General features: G+C 37.5%; 1 protein-coding gene across 1 annotated transcript in view; it reads left to right on the top strand.

The window, feature by feature from the left end:
- The window catches only part of GLG1 (golgi glycoprotein 1), a 259,115-nt gene that overhangs the window by 219,986 nt on the left and 21,685 nt on the right, over positions 1-17,444 (top strand). The window contains exons 14-15 of the mRNA XM_077133013.1: positions 16,084-16,146; positions 16,897-17,010. Coding sequence (XP_076989128.1) covers positions 16,084-16,146; positions 16,897-17,010 — 177 coding nt within the window. The remainder of the gene's footprint in view (positions 1-16,083; positions 16,147-16,896; positions 17,011-17,444) is intronic.

The raw sequence follows: 17,444 nt of genomic DNA, 5'->3' as shown, positions 1-17,444 counted from the left end.
AGCAACAAAACTAGGTATGCTCACCTGGCCAAGTTGACAACTGAATCTAACTAACACAGCACCATCAAATAGAAAATCCAAATCTCCCCTTAACTCTTGTTCTCCAATCCCCCACCCCCACCCCAATTATTTACCCCAGGTATTGCTATAGTCCTGTTGGATGTCTTCCTGTTAAATATATGCCATTGCATGCAATAGTAGCTTTCCCCGATACCCCTCTATTATTTACTCTTTTGTACAAGATTCATAGCTTTGAAGTAGTTCGTGCAAGAGCTTATTTATGTTTGTAGTGTTAATCAGTGGGATACATGGTTCTGTACAACTACTTTCTTCCATATCCACCTTCAATATGGCAGTATTACTTGTAAACCCACTGTGAACTTTACTTCTATGCATTCCCTTACATTTAAATTCACCCTCATTAGCTAATAGTTCACCCTTCTCTAGCTTCTGTGTATCTCTGGGTCTTCTGTATTTTTTTTTTATTTGTTTTTTTGGGTTTTTTTGTTTGTTTATTAATTAAAAAAAATTAACTAACAACATTTAGAAATCATTCCATTCTACATATGCAATCAGTAATTCTTTTTTTATTAATTAAAGAAAAAAGAAAGAAATTAACACATTTAGAAATCATTCCATTCTACATATGCAATCAGTAATTCTTAACATCATCACATAGATGCATGATCATCATTTCTTAGTACATTTGCATCGATTTAGAAAAAGAAATAGCAAGACAACAGAAAAAGAAATAAAATGATAATATAGAGAAAAAATAAAAATAAAAAGTACAAAAAAATATATAAAAAAACAAACAAAAAAAACTATAGCTCAGATGCAGCTTCATTCAGTGTTTTAACATAATTACATTGCAATTAGGTACTATTGTGCTATCCATTTTTGAGTTTTTGTATCTAGTCCTGTTGCACAGTCTGTATCCCTTCAGCTCCAATTACCCATAATCTTACCCTATTTCTAACTCCTACTGGACTCTGTTACCAATGACATATTCCAAGTTTATTCTCGAATGTCGGTTCACATCAGTGGGACATACAGTATTTGTCCTTTAGTTTTTGGCTAGTCTCACTCAGCATAATGTTCTCTAGGTCCATCCATGTTATTACATGCTTCATAAGTTTATTCTATCTTAAAACTCCATAATATTCCATCGTATGTATATACCACAGTTTGTTTAGCCACTCGTCTGTTGATGGACATTTTGGCTGTTTCCATCTCTTTGCAATTGTAAATAATGCTGCTATAAACATTGGTGTGCAAATGTCCGTTTGTGTCTTTGCCCTTAAGTCCTTTGAGTAGATACCTAGCAATGGTATTGCTGGGTCGTATGGCAATTCTGTACTCAGTTTTTTGAGGAACTGCCAAACTGCCTTCCACAGCTGTTACACCATTTGACATTCCCACCAACAGTGGATAAGTGTGCCTCTTTCTCCGCATCCTCTCCAGCACTTGTCATTTTTTGTTTTGTTGATAATGGCCATTCTGGTGGGTGTGAGATGATATCTCATTGTGGTTTTGATTTGCATTTCTCTAATGGCCAGGGACATTGAGCATCTCTTCATGTGCCTTTTGGCCATTTGTATTTTCTCTTCTGAGAGGTGTCTGTTCAAGTCTTTTTCCCATTTTGTAATTGGGTTGGCTGTCTTTTTGTTGCTGAGTTGAACAATCTCTTTATAAATTCTGGATACTAGACCTTTATCTGATATGTCGTTTCCAAATATTGTCTCCCATTGTGTAGGCTGTCTTTCTACTTTCTTGATGAAGTTCTTTGATGCACAAAAGTGTTTAATTTTGAGGAGCTCCCATTTATTTATTTATTTCTTCAGTGCTCTTGCTTTAGGTTTAAGGTCCATAAAACCGCCTCCAATTGTAAGTTTCATCAGATATCTTCCTACATTTTCCTCTAACTGTTTTATGGTCTTAGACCTAATGTTTAGATCTTTGATCCATTTTGAGTTAACTTTTGTATAGGGTGTGAGATATGGTCTTCTTTCATTCTTTTGCATATGGATATCCAGTTCTCTAGGCACCATTTATTGAAGAGACTGTTCTGTCCCAGGTGAGTTGGCTTGACTGCCTTATCAAAGATCAAATGTCCATAGATGAGAGGGTCTATATCTGAGCACTCTATTCGATTCCATTGGTCGATATATCTATCTTTATGCCAATACCATGCTGTTTTGACCACTGTGGCTTCATAATATGCCTTAAAGTCCGGCGGCGTGAGACCTCCAGCTTCGTTTTTTTTCCTCAAGATACTTTTAGCAATTCGGGGCACCCTGCCTATCCAGATAAATTTGCTTATTGGTTTTTCTATTTCCGAAAAATAAGTTGTTGGGATTTTGATTGGTATTGCATTAAATCTGTAAATCAATTTAGGTAGGATTGACATTTTAACTATATTTCATCTTCCAATCCATGAACACGGTATACCCTTCCATCTATGTAGGTCTTCTGTGATTTCTTTTAACAGTTTTTTGTAGTTTTCTTTATATAGGTCTTTTGTCTCTTTAGTTAAATTTATTCCTAAGTATTTTATTCTTTTAGTTGCAATTGTAAATGGAATTCGTTTCTTGATTTCCCCCTCACCTTGTTCATTGCTGGTGTATAGAAATGCTACAGATTTTTGAATGTTGATCTTGTAACCTGCTACTTTGCTGTACTCATTTATTAGCTCTAGTAGTTTTGTTGTGGATTTTTCCAGGTTTTCGACGTATAGTATCATCTCGTCTGCAAACAGTGATAGTTTTACTTCTTCCTTTCCGATTTTGATGCCTTGTATTTCTTTTCCTTGTCTAATTGCTCTGGCTAGAACCTCCAACACAATGTTGAATAATAGTGGTGATAGTGGACATCCTTGTCTTGTTCCTGATCTTAGGGGGAAAGTTTTCAATTTTTCCCCATTGAGGATGATATTAGCTGTGGGTTTTTCATATACTCCCTCTAGCATTTTAAGGAAGTTCCCTTGTATTCCTATCCTTCGAAGTGTTTTCAACAGGAAAGGATGTTGAATCTTGTCAAATGCCTACTCTGCATCAATTGAGATGATCATGTGATTTTTCTGCTTTGATTTGTTGATATGGTGTATTACATTAATTGATTTTCTTATGTTGAACCATCCTTGCATATCTGGGATGAATCCTACTTGGTCACGATGTATAATTCTTTTAATGTGTTGTTGGATTCGATTTGCTAGAATTTTATTGAGGATTTTTGCATCTGTATTCATTAGAGAGATTGGTCTGTAGCTTTCTTTTTTTGTAATATCTTTGCCTGGTTTTGGTATGAGGGTGATGTTGGCTTCATAGAATGAATTAGGTAGTTTTCCCTCCACTTCGATTTTTTTGAAGAGTTTGAGGAGAGTTGGTACTAATTCTTTCTGGAATGTTTGGTAGAATTCACATGTGAAGCTGTCTGGTCCTGGACTTTTCTTTTTGGGAAGCTTTTGAATGACTGATTCAATTTCTTTACTTGTGATTGGTTTGTTAAGGTCATCTATTTCTTCTTGAGTCAGAGTTGGTTGTTCATGCCTTTCCAGGAACCTGTCCATTTCATCTAAATTGTTGTATTTATTAGCGTAAAGTTGTTCATAGTATCCTGTTATTACCTCCTTTATTTCTGTGAGGTCAGTGGTTATGTCTCCTCTTCCATTTCTGATCTTATTTATTTGCGTCCTCTCTCTTCTTCTTTTTGTCAATCTTGCTAAGGGCCCATCAATCTTATTGATTTTCTCATAGAACCAACTTCTGGTCTTATTGATTTTCTCTATTGTTTTCATGTTTTCAATTTCATTTATTTCTGCTCTAATCTTTGTTATTTCTTTCCTTTTGCTTGCTTTGGGGTTAGTTTGCTGTTCTTTCTCCAGTTCTTCCAAGTGGACAGTTAATTCCTGAATTTTTGCCTTTTCTTCTTTTCTGATATAGGCATTTAGGGCAATAACTTTTCCTCTTAGCACTGCCTTTGCTGCGTCCCATAGGTTTTGATATGTTGTGTTTTCATTTTCATTCGCCTCGTGATATTTACTAATTTCTCTTGTAATTTATTCCTTGACCCACTCGTTGTTTAAGAGTGTGTTGTTGAGCCTCCACGTATTTGTGAATTTTCTGGCACTCTGCCTGTTATTGATTTCCAACTTCATTCCTTTATGATCCGAGAAAGTGTTGTGTATGATTTCAATCTTTTTAAATTTGTTGAGACTTGCTTTGTAACCAAGCATATGGTCTATCTTTGAGAATGATCCATGAGTACTTGAGAAAAAGGTGTATCCTGCTGTTGTGGGGTGTAATTTCCTATAAATGTCTGTTAAATCTAGCTCATTTATTGTAATATTCAAATTCTCTGTTTCTTTATTGATCCTTTGTCTAGATGTTCTGTCCATTGATGAGAGTGGCGAACTGAAGTCTCCAACTATTATGGTAGATGTGTCTATTTCCTTTTTCAGTGATTTCAGTGTATTCCTCACGTATTTTGGGGCATTGTGATTTGGTGCATAAATATTTATGATTGTTATGTCTTCTTGTTGAATTGTTCCTTTTATTAGTAGATAGTATCCTTCTTTGTCTCTTTTAACTGTTTTACATTTGAAGTCTAATTTGTTGGATATTAGTATAGCCACTCCTGCTCTTTTCTGGTTGTTATTTGCATGAAATATCTTTTCCCAACCTTTCACTTTCAACCTATGTTTACTTTGGGTCTAAGATGTGTTTCCTGTAGACAGCATATAGAAGGATCCTGTTTTTTAATCCATTCTGCCAGTCTATGTCTTTTGATTGGGGAATTCAGTCCGTTAACATTTAGTGTTATTACTGTTTGGGTAGTACTTTCCTCTACCATTTTGCCTTTGTGTTATATATATCATATCTGATTTTCCTTCTCTCTACACTCTTCTCCATACCTCTCTCTTCTGTCTTTTCGTATCTGACTCTAGTGCTCCCTTTAGTATTTCTTGCAGAGCTGGTCTCTTGGTCACAAATTCTCTCAGTGACTTTTTGTCTGAAAATGTTTTAATTTCTCCCTCATTTTTGAAGGACAATTTTGCTGGATATACGAGTCTTGGTTGGCAGTTTTTCTCTTTTAGTAATTTAAATATATCATCCCACTGTCTTCTAGCTTCCATGGTTTCTGCTGAGAAATCTACACATAGTCTTATTTGGTTTCCCTTGTATGTGATGGATTGTTTTTCTCTTGCTGCTTTTAAGATCCTCTCTTTCTCTTTGACCTCTGACATTCTAACTAGTAAGTGTCTTGGAGAATGCCTATTTGGATCTATTCTCTTTGGGGTGCGGTGCACTTCTTGGATCTGTAATTTTAGGTCTTTCATAAGAGTTGGGAAATTTTCAGTGATAATTTCTTCCATTATTTTTTCTCCTCCTTTTCCATTCTCTTCTCCTTCTGGGACACCCACAACACGTATATTGTGCGCTTCATATTATCATTCAATTCCCTGAGCCCCTGCTCAAATTTTTCCATTCTTTTCCTTACAGTTTCTGTTTCTTTTTGGATTTCAGATGTTCCATCCTCCAGTTCACTAATTCTATCCTCTGTCTCTTTAAATCTACCATTGTAGGTTTCCTTTGTTTTTTTCATCTCTTCTACTGTGTTTTTCAATCCCATAAATTCTGTGATTTGTTTTTTCAGGCTTTCCATTTCTTCTTTTTGTTCATCACATGCCTTCTTCATGTCCTCCCTCAATTTATTGATTTGGTTTTTGAAGAGGTTTTCCATTTCTGTTCGTATATTCAGAATTAGTTGTCTCAACTCCTGTATCTCATTTGAGCTATTGGTTTGTTCCTTTGACTGGGCCATATCTTCAATTTTCTTGGTGTGATTTGTTATTTTTTGCTGGTGTCTGGGCATTTAATCAGATTTCCCTGAGTGTGGGACCCAGCAGGTTGAAAGACTTTCCTTTGAAGTGTCTGGGCTCTGTTTTTCTTATCCTGCCCAGTATGTGGTGCTTGTCTGTCTGCGGGTCTCACCAGCAAAAGATGTTGGGGCTCCTTTAACTTTGGAAGACTCTCGCTGCTGGGTGTGTGGTGGAGACAAAGGTTGTAGGTTGGTTTTAATGGCTTCAAACTGTGAAGTCCTGGGATCTGAATTCCTTGAGAGAGAGATTCCACCTGAGTTGCGTTTCCCCACTCCCGCAGGGAAGTTTCAGGTGGTAGAGAGCCCTGAAAGCAGCCTGTTTCTGCCTTCAGGGCAGTTGCAACCTGTGTAATCCCAGTGCTGAGCCCAGAGGCAATGAAGGCTCCATAGAAACAGCCGCAGAAGGCTCTGTTTCGCCCCCTTTCCTCTTTTTCAGTTAGCCCAATCGGCGACTTCTGCCTTGATCAGTTTTGCCTGAGCTGAGGGCCTATTTTTAGTAGTCAGAAGTTGTTCATTAATTCCACTATTGGTGTTAGGTTGGGCTCAGTCTCTACTACTGCTGGAGACTCTTTCATTTCCCTCTGGGAAGTCACCTGTGGGGGAGGGGCACCGGCCGCCACGGCTTGGGAAACCGCTGATCCGAGGCTCCCAGCCCACCCGGGAAGCCGCGTGTGTGGGAGGGGCTCCGGTCGCCGGCCGCCGTGGCTTGGGGAACCGCCGATCTGAGGCTCCCAGCCAGCCCAGGAAGCTGCTCATGGGAGGGGCTCCGGTTGCCAGCCACCGCGGCTTAGGGAACCGCTGATCCGAGGCTCCCAGCCAGCCTGGGAAGCCGCGTGTGTAGGAGGGGCTCGGTTGCCAGCCGCCACGGCTTGGGGAACTGCCATTCCAAGGCTCCAAGCTGGCCTGGGAAGCCGCGCGTGGGGAGGGGTGCCGGCTGCCGCGGCTTGGGGAACCGCTGATCCGAAGCTCCCAGCTGGCCCGGGAAGGAGGGAGGGAGAGGCTCCAGCCGCCAGCCACCGCGGCCCGGGGAAGCGCGCACCTCTCGGGGACCTCACCACAGCGGAGTCTCTTAGCCGGTCCAGCCGGTCCAGAATGGGGTACACTGTGTGTCTGGTCTCTGTCGTGGCTCCGGGAGCTGTTCTGTACTGTTTCTAGTTCTTTACTAGTTGTTCTGGAGGAGGAACTAAGACACGTGCTCCTTACTAAGCCGCCATTTCTCCGGAACCCGGTCTTCTGTATTCTACATTATAAGTCTGTGAGGTTACTTTTACGAAGGTCCTAATAATGAAATCATACAGTATATCCCCCTTTGTGTCTGGCTTATTTCACACAGAATTGTGTCCTCAAGTTTCATCAATGTGGTCTTAAGCTTCGGGACCTCATTTTGTCTTAGGGCTGCATAATATTCTAGTGTGTGTATATACCATATTTTGTTTATCCACTCATCTGCTGATGGGCACTTGGATTATTTCCATCTTTTAACAATTGTGAATAATGCTGCTATGAACGTTGGTGTGCACATGTCTGTTTGTGTCCCTGTTTTTAGCTCTTCTGGATATATACCAAGTAGTGGTATTGCCAGGTTGTAGGACAACTTGATGTTTAGTTTTCTAAGGAGCCTCCAAACTGTCTTCCACAGTGGCTGTACCATTATTCATTCCTACCAATGGTGAATACGTGTTCCAATTTCTTCACATCCTCTCCAACTATTTTAGTTTTCTGTTTGTTTAATAGCAGCCGTTGTTATAGGTGTGAGCTGATATCTCATTGTTGTCTTCATTTGTATTTCCCTTATAGCTGATGAAAATGAGCATCTCTTCATGTGCTTTTTGGCCATTTATATTTCCTCTTCAGAAAACTGTCTATTCATATCGTTAGCCCATTTTATAACTGGTTTGTTTGTTTTTTTGTTGTTGAATTTGTATGATTTCTATAAGTATACAGAACATCAAACCTTTACCCAATATGTGGTTTCCAGTCATTGAGTCAGCTGCCTCTTCACCTTTTTGACAAAGTTCTTTGACGCACAGAAGCATTTGATTTTGAAGAGTTCCAATTTATATGGTAATGACTCTTACATTTAGATCTTTGATCCACTTTGAGTTAATTTTTATATAGGGTGTAAGATAAGGGTCCTCTTTCATTTCTTTGGCTATTGATATACAGTTTTCTCTATGCCTATTTATTGAAAAGACTGTTCTGACATAGTTCAGTGGATTTCGGGCCCTTGTCAAAGATTAGATGACCATTGATTTGGTGGTGTATTTCTGCACTCTTGATTTGATTCCTTTAGTTGATACTTCTGTCTTTCCACCAGTACCATGCTGTTTTGACCACTGTCACTTTATAATAAACTTTAAAATCAGAAGGTGTTAGTCCTCCTATTTCATTCTTCTTTTTAAGGATATTTTTAGTTATTTGAGGTCTCTTTCCCTTCCAAATAAAGTTGATAACTAGCCTCTCCAATTCTTTAAAGTAGATTGTTGGAATTTTGATTGGTATTGCATTGAATCTGTAGATCAGTTTGGGTAGAATTAACATATTAACTACATTTTTAGCCTTCATATCCATGAACACAGGATATCTTTCCACCTGTTTAGATATGTGATTTCTTTTAGCAGTATTGTGTAGTTTTCTGTTTAAAGGTCTTTTACATTCCTGGTTAAATTTGTTCCTAGATACTTGATTCTTTTAGTTGCTATTTAAATGAATTTTTTTCCCGTAATTATCTACTCAGGTCATTATTTATCTATAGAAACATTACCAATTTTTGCACATTTATCTTGTATCCCACCACATTGCTAATATATTAGCTCAAGAAGCTTTATTGTACATTCCTCAGAATTTTCCAAGTATAGTAGCATGTCATCTGTAAATAATGAAAGTTTTACTTCTTCCTTTCTGATTTGGATGCTTTTCATTTCTTTTTCTACATGATTGCTCAGACTATAACTTCTAGTACAATGTTGAATAATAGTGGTGACAATGGGCATCCTTGTTTCATTCCTGATCTTAGGGAGAAGGCTTTTCATCTCTCATTGTTGAGTATGCTGTCGGCTATGGGTTTTTTATATATGACCTTATGGTATTGAGGAAGTTTCTTTTAATTCCTACTTTTGAAGTGTTTTTATCAGAAAAGGATCTTGAATTTTGTTGAATGCTTTTTAGCATCAATCGAGATGATCCTGTGATTTTTCCCTTTTGATTTGTTAATATACTATATTACAGTGATTGATTTTCTTGTGTTGAATTACCCTTCCATTCCTCGTATAAACCCCACTTGATCATAGTGTATAATTCTTTTACTGTGTTATTGGATTCAATTTGCTAATATTTTGTTGAGAATTTTTGCATCTATATTCATTTGGGAGATTAGCTTATAGTTTTCCCTTTTTGTAGCATCTTTATCCAGTTTTGTTATTAGAATGATGTTAGCTTTTATTCATAATATCAGTTTGGTAGTGTTCCTTTTTCCTCAGTTTTTCGGAAGACCCTGAGCAGGATTGGTGTTACTTCTTTTTGGAATGTTTGATAAAATTCCCTTGTGAACAAACGGACATTTGCACACCAATGTTTATAGCAGCATTATTTACAATTGCAAAGAGATGGAAACAGCCAAAATCTCCATCAACAGAAGAGTGGCTAAACAAACTGTGGTATATACATACGATGGAATATTATGCAGCTTTAAGACAAGATAAACTTATGAACCATGTCATAACATGGATGGACCTAGAGAATATTATGCTGAGTGAATCCAGCCAAAAACTAAAGGACAAATACTGTATGGTCCCACTGATGTGAACGGACATTCAAGAATAAACTTGAAATATGTCATTGGTAACAGAGTTCAGCAGGAGTTAGAAACAGGGTAAGACAATGGGTAATTGAAGCTGAAGGGATACAGACTGTGCAACAGGACTAGATACAAAAACTCAAAAATGGACAGCACAGGGCGGGCCGCGGTGGCTCAGCGGGCAAGAGTGCTTGCCTGCTATGCCGGAGGACCCCGGTTCGATTCCCGGCCCCAGCCCATGTAAAACAACAAACAAACAAACAAAATATAATAAAACAAGATGTTTCCCTTTCTTCCTTCCTTCCATCCTTCCTTCCTTCTCTGTCTTTCCTTCCCTTCCTCCCTCTCTCTTTAAAAAAAAAAAAAAAAAAAAAAAAAAAAATGGACAGCACAATAATACCTAATTGTAAAGTAATCATGTTAAAACACTGAATGAAGCTGCATCGGAGCTATAGGTTTTTGTTTTGTTTTGTTTTGTTTTGTTTTGATTTTACTATTATTACTTTTATTTTTTTCTCTATATTAACATTCTATATCTTTTTCGGTTATGTTGCTAGTTCTTCTAAACCAATGCAACTGTACTAAGAAATGATGATCATGCATCTATGTGATGATGTTAAGAATTAATGATTGCATGTGTAGAATGGTATGATCTCTAAATGTTGGGTTAATTTCTTTTTTTCCGTTAATTAAAAAAAAAAAAAAAAGAGAAGGGATAATTGGAGATGAAGGGATACAGACTGTACAATGGGACTGGATATAAAAACTCAGAAATGGACAGCACAATACTACCCAATTGTAATGCAATTATGTTAAAACACTGAATGAAGCTGCATGTGAGGTATAGGTTTTTTGTTTTTGTTTTTTTTTGGTTTTTTTTCTTTCTATTATTGTTTTAATTCTTATTCTGTTGTCTTTTTATTTCTTTTTCTAAATCGATGCAAACGTACTAAGAAATGATGAATATGCAACTATGTGATGTTATTAAGAATTACTGATTGTACATGTAGATTGGAATGATTTCTAATTGTTTTGTTAATTCTTTTTTTAATTAATAAAAAAAAAAAAATTCCCTTGTGAAGCCATCTGCTCCTGGGCATTTTTTGTAGGAAGATTTTTGATGACTAATTGAGTATCTTTATTTTTTTATTGGTTTGTTGAGGTCTTCTGTTTCTTCTTGAGTCAGTTGAGGTTGTTCATAGGTTTCTGGGAATTTGTCCAATTCATCTAAGTTGGCTAATTTGTTGGCATATTGATGTTCATAGTCCTTTTAAGATTTTTCTTACTTCTTCTTCATACCATGGATGGTAATGACCCCCCTCTCATTTTTTATTTTTTATTTGCATTCTCTCTCTTTTTTTTTCTAGCTAGCAATCCATTGATTTTATTGATTTTCTCAAAGAACCAACTTTTGGTTTTATTGAGTCTCTCTATTGTTTTTGTTTTTGTTTTGTTCCCCCACTCATTTATTTCTGCTTTATTCTTTATTTCTGTTTGCTTGGGGCTAATTTGCTGTCCTTTCTTTAGTTCCTCCAGGTGAGCAGTTAAGTCCTCGATTTTTGCTCTTTCTTCCTTTTTAATATAGGCATTTAGGACAATATATTTCCCTCTCAGCACTGCCTTTTCCACCTCAGCCTCACATCAGTTCTGACATGTTTTATTCTCATTTTCATTTGTCCCCAGATATTTTCCAATATCCTGGCAGTTCCTTCTTTGACCCACTGATTATTTGAGTATGTTGTTTAATCTCCATATATATGTGAAAGTTATCATTCTTTTTATTGATTTCTAGCTTCATTCTTTTGTGATCAGAGAAAGTGCTTTGAATAATTTCAGTCTTAGTAAATGTATAAAGACCTGTTTTGTGCCCCGGCATATGATCTATCCTGGAGAGCATTCCATGAGCACTATAGAAGAATGTATGTCCTGGTGTTTTGGCGTGTAATGATCTATATGAATCTGTTAGATCTAATTCATTTATCACATTATTTAGGTTCTCTATTTCCTTGTTGATCCTCTGTCTGGTTCTTCTACCATAGTGGAGAATGATGTATTGCAGTCATCCACCATTACTGTTGAAACATCTCTTGTTCCCTTCAGTTCTGCCAGCGTTTGCCTCATGTACTTTGGAGCTTCTTGATTAGGAGCATACACATTTATGGTTGTTATTTCTTTTTGGTGAATTGTTCCTTTTGTTAATATGTAGTGTTCTTCCTTGTCTCTTATTACATCTTTACATTTAAAGTCTCTTTTGTTTGATATCAGTACAACTACTTATGCTTTCTTTTGGTTGCAGTGTCACTTTCAGTGTATTTGTATCCTTGTGTCTAAAATGAGGCTCTTGTAAGTGGCATATAGATGGATTTTATTTTGTAATCCATCCTGCCAATCTGTAGCTTTGAATTGATAATTTTAAGTTTAGTTTGTTAACATTCAAAGTTATTACTAAATAGGCATTTCTTGAATCTACTGTCTCATTCTTTTGTTTTTATTTGTCCACTCTGTGTATTCTTTTCCCTCTTTGTCTTTTTGTCTTCTTAAGGTATCCTTACTGGTACGCTGATTCTGTGCCCTCCTCTAAACCTCCCTCTCCTGTCTTTAATTCCAGCCACCTGAACTCTGTTTATTATTTCTTATAGGTTGGGTCTCCCATTGACAGAATTGTCTCAGCCTTTGTTTGTGAAAATTTTAATCCCTTCCTCACTTTTGAAGAACAACTTAGCTGGATAAAGAATTCTTAAATATATCATACTTCTGCCTTCTTGCCTCCATTGAGGCAAGAAGGCAGAAGTTGAGTAGTCTGAACTCGGTGTTTTGTTGTATGCCAGTTTTCTGAAGCTATTGTGTACCCCAGAAAAGCCATGTCCTTTAATCCTCATTCAGTATTGCTAGGTGGGACCTTTTTGATTGTTTCCATAGAGATGCGTCTCCACCCATTCAAGGTAGGGTTGCTTACTGGAGCCGTTTAAGAGGGAACCATTTTGGAAAAAGCTTTAGTACCACCAGAACCAACAGAGCCCATGCAGCCAGAGACCTTTGGTGCAGAAGGAAAATACTCCCAGGGACACCTTATAAAATGAGGGCAGAAAGCTAGCGGGCATTGCCATGTCTCAGCTGCCTCCCAGCTGAGAGAAAAACCCCGAACTTCATCAGCCATTTCTTTGGAGCTAAGCTCTCTTTCCCTCGATGCCTTAATTTGGATATTTTCATGGCCTTAGAACTTTAAACTTGCAACTTAAAAAATTGCCCTTTATAAAAGTCATTTCAGTTCTGGTATATCACATTCTGGCAGCTTGCAAACTAGAACATGTGGTTTCCCTTGTATGTGGTGAGTTGCTTTTCTCTTGCTGCTTTCAGGACTTTCTGTCTGTCTTCAACATTTGACAATTTGATTAGTATGTGTCTTGGAGTAAGCCTCTTTGAATTTATTCTATTTGGGGTTCATTGGGCTTCTTTGATTTGCATATTTATGTCTTTTATAAGCATTGGAAAGTTTTCCCTATTATCTCCTCAACTGATCTTCTTAGCCCTTTACTTCTCTCTTTGTGGAACATCGGTGATTCTTAATATTTGTAGGCTTCATGTTGTCTATTATTTCACTGAGATCCAGTTCAATTTTTCTCTCTTTTTTTGTCGTTTGTACTTCTTTGCATTTGAATTCAATTGCTCTGTCCTCTAGTTCATTTCTTTTTTCTGACTTTTCAAATCTGCTGTTATATGTCTCTAGTAGATTTTTAATTTGGTCTGCAGTATCTTTCATGCCTGTGAGATCTTTGTTTTTCTATTTAGTCTTCCACGTTCTTCTTTATGCTCTTCAAGTGTCTTTTTTATATCCTTTATATCATTAGCCAATTCATTTGAATTTATTTAGGAGAGTGTATAAACATCTTTGATTAGTTCCAAATTCTATGTCTTCTCACGTGTTTTAATTTGGTCATTTGGCTGGGCCATTTCTGCCTGCATTTTCATCTGCTTTGTAATTTTTATGTTGGCCTTGAGGCACTTGATTATCTTGATAAGGTTGTTTTGAAAGTTGATTTTTTCCACTTGTGTAAGTTTTTGTATTTGCTTGGGTTTGCATTGAAGGTTCCTTTTGTACTTGGTTTGTCAGTAATTCCCCTCCAGACCAAGGCCCAGACCTCATGCAGGCAGTGCATCTCTACTTGATGATCTGTTTGCATATAAGACAGATAGGCAGTGTGCCAGACTGCACTTTCTGCTTCTTACCAACAGATGGCACTCCTGGGCCTCCTTTTCCCCTCAAACCTATCTCTTCCGGACTGCAGCAGCTGACTGAGTTTGTTGGAGACCTGGTACAATTCCTGCCAGGTCCACTGGTCCCAGTGCACGCTGAAAGCTGACAACCCCGGGACAGTGTGCACCTCAGCAGTAATTCCACTTGGGGGCCCAGTGGGTCTGGTGGCCCCCAGGCTCCCTCTTAGAATGACCTTGGGCTGTGGAACTGGGTATTTCAACTGCTGCTTTTCACAGCCAGCCCAGAAACCAATCAGACTTCTTAAACTTAACACTGCTATCTACAATTCTGATGTAAAATTATTTCTGACTTCAAATTTTATATCTAATTCAGCTATCAATTATGTGACCATAAAAATTCTCTATAATTTTTCTCTATTTTATGGTCACATAATTGATAACTGAATTTCCAAAGTCTCAGATTTATCTTCCATGCTCTCTTTTTGGGGAAGCTACTGGGAGATTGAGGGAATAGTCCAAGAAAAGGGTAGATGTGGTATATGCCGGTAACACAAGATACTCAAAAAGGATAAAGGCTTTGGTGATGTAGCAAGCCTACAGAACAGCCAGTTTCAGGCTGTAGCAGGAAGGAAGGCTCCAGAAACAATGGTGTGTCTGATGTTAGGCTCTTGTCAGTCAGTGTCAGCAGCCTCTTTTATTATACTTGGCTTTGTGATTCTGTGCCTGGGACCCTGAAATCTGTTCTGTTATTGGGTTCCCAATGGGCAGCACAAAAAAGAAATCCTGACGTCTAATAATTCCAGTCTCTTTCCTCTGTTCCTACAGTGCAAGGAGTGGTAGGGGACTGCTTCCTGCAGTCTCTGTGATAACATAGTATTCTCCTTCTGCCTTTTCAGATACTTTGTTAATATTTATATTACATTTTCTCATTTTTAGTAACTAGGGATTTTTGCCCCCTGACTGGGACCCTAATAACAGTGAAATGAATAGTTTACCTGATATATTTGGACATATGTTGAGATTTACACACTGGCCAGGAATTTGCATATGAGTTTGCAACAGATACATAAAAAATATAACAAACCAAAATATGAGATGTAGCTATTACTATAGGGAAAATTAAAATTATATTTAAAAAAATATGATCATAGTGTACTACATAGCTTAGCTGTAGTTTTTACATAATTGAAATAACGCAAATGTTAAATTTTGATTTAACTAAAAACTATGATATAGCTGTAACTGGAGGGTGAAAGAAGGAAACATTCTTGGAGTGGAGGTAAGGAGCTAATATAAGGGCTAAATCTTCATCTTTTGTGTAGTAGGAAGTCGGTAAAAAATATGTAAAACAGAAAAGTCAAGAAATACCAATATAGGCAGTTTTTGAAATACAGAGGTTATTACCAGGGAACAACAGCTATGAACACGTTAAAACTGCCTTGTGGGGTGGGCCACAGCGGCTCAACAGGCAGAGTTCTCGCCTGCCATACCAGAGACCCAGGTTCAATTCCAGATACCTCCCCATGAAAAAGAAAAAAGAAAAAAAGAAACTACCTTGTGGGGCCAGATATAGGGATACAACTCCTATTTTTCATTATAAGCCTTTTGGAACTATTTGAATTGTCAAAATTGGTGATACATAAAGTTATATTTGCAGGTTTATAGCTCTTTAAAAGAAGATGTTATTTCAGCAACTAATGCTGCACGGGGATTACTCTGCTTGGCGGCATGTAATATCCGAGAGTCAGTAGTTTCCCATATGTTTTGAGGGCAGTGATCCAGTTTTTGAGCTTATAAATTAAATTTAAGTGCCAGTTACCCTTATATTTATTTTGAACTGCTCAGCATTTTTGGAAAACTATTTAAAAAAAAAAAAAACCCACGTTTTACATGCTCTAATATTGATGATAAATAATTTTTTCTTACCCCACCTTTTCTTAATTCCATATCCTCTTTTGTTCAGGCACAAGGGGAACTGCCCCTAGAAAGTTTATCTTTCAAAGTATAGTGTAGTATAGTTCTATCTATTCAGGGGGTATCTAACTTAAATACTAAAATTTAAGTCTTCAAATATACATATTAGATAGTTTGCCTAGTAGATGCTACTGATTCAGAAAAAGAAACTACTCTTCCCCACCACCACCCTTGTCTCCTTCTAAAGCATAATTATTAATATATTTAATTTTCTGCAGGATATTCAAATAGAAGCTTTGCTGATGAGAGCCTGCGAACCCATAATTCAGAACTTTTGCCACGTAAGTGATGTCTAGAGGAACAAGGGTTAGAGACAGAACCAAATTCAATGGGTCTGTAGCCACTAGGGTGTCAGACCCATCTCTGTCTTCAGCATACATTACTCCTGAGTGATAGCCAGCTTTGACAAGTTAAAGTTGAAAGTAAAAACAAGATCAAGAGAGAAGTGCCACCATCCTGGGAAAATCTTAATTGAGTATCCTTTGTAGGCAGTCAGGTCTGTGGTTAGCAGCAGTTGTTGAGATGCCTTTTATAAGAAAAGAAGGGACAGGGAAGCCCCCATTAGTATGGCTGAGTTGTTTCTGACACATCAGTCCAGAATATGTTAGTAGTAATAGTGTTTTCTCCTTCCAACTGTTTCCTTTTACCTCAATACTGACTGAATTCTCAGTATTCACCCATCGAACTATGCTGACTGTGGGAGTGAGACATACCCGTAAACCATAAGGATTTGACAATCAAGAGGCTGTGTTAGATACCATCCTGAAAGCCAGGTGCTAGCATCATGTCAGGAAAGGAATTAAAGCACTGCATAGTACACATTCTTATTGGAGTTTCATGAGAGGTAACTTACTGTGTAAATTTTTATCCTACTAAATGTTTATCCTTTGTAATTTCTCAGGTTTATTTTATAATAGTTTATCATATATTATTTGGGAAGGCCTCTAGAATCTGTCCCATGTACATTGGGGTACAGGATTTAATCATTAATCGTTACAAATGAAGTGTAAATGTGTACTGCCTTTCCTCAGGATGTAGCAGATAACCAGATAGACTCTGGAGACCTGATGGAGTGTCTGATACAAAACAAACACCAGAAGGACATGAACGAGAAGTGTGCCATTGGAGTCACCCACTTCCAGCTGGTCAGTAACACCTAGCTAATGATTTCCTGTCTCGGCAGCTTGGGTGTTACTGAATACCTTCCCCTTTCAGAACATCAGAGCCTTTTTCTGTGAAGAGTCATTTTCTCCAAACATGTACCCTGTTTTGATTCTCTTCTCACGAATGTGGTTTTTGTTTTGTTTTGTTTTGTTTTTATTAAACATACCAACATGCAAACACAAACATTCTTACTATATGATCATTCTATTCTACATATATAATCAGTAACTCACAATATCATCAGATAGTTGTATATTCATCATCATGATCATTTCTTAGAACATTTGCATCAATTCAAAAAAAAATCCACACATACCATACCCCTTGCCCCTCCCTTTCATTGATTACTAGCATATCAATCTACTAAATTTATTTTTAAATCCATACGTTTTACTCATCTGTCAATAAAGTAGAT

The sequence above is a fragment of the Tamandua tetradactyla genome, chromosome 16, assembly GCF_023851605.1.
Source record: "Tamandua tetradactyla isolate mTamTet1 chromosome 16, mTamTet1.pri, whole genome shotgun sequence".
NCBI classification, from domain to species: Eukaryota; Metazoa; Chordata; class Mammalia; order Pilosa; family Myrmecophagidae; genus Tamandua; species Tamandua tetradactyla.
Note: the sequence above shows the minus strand (reverse complement) of the source record. Positions and strands in the feature narration are given on the sequence as shown.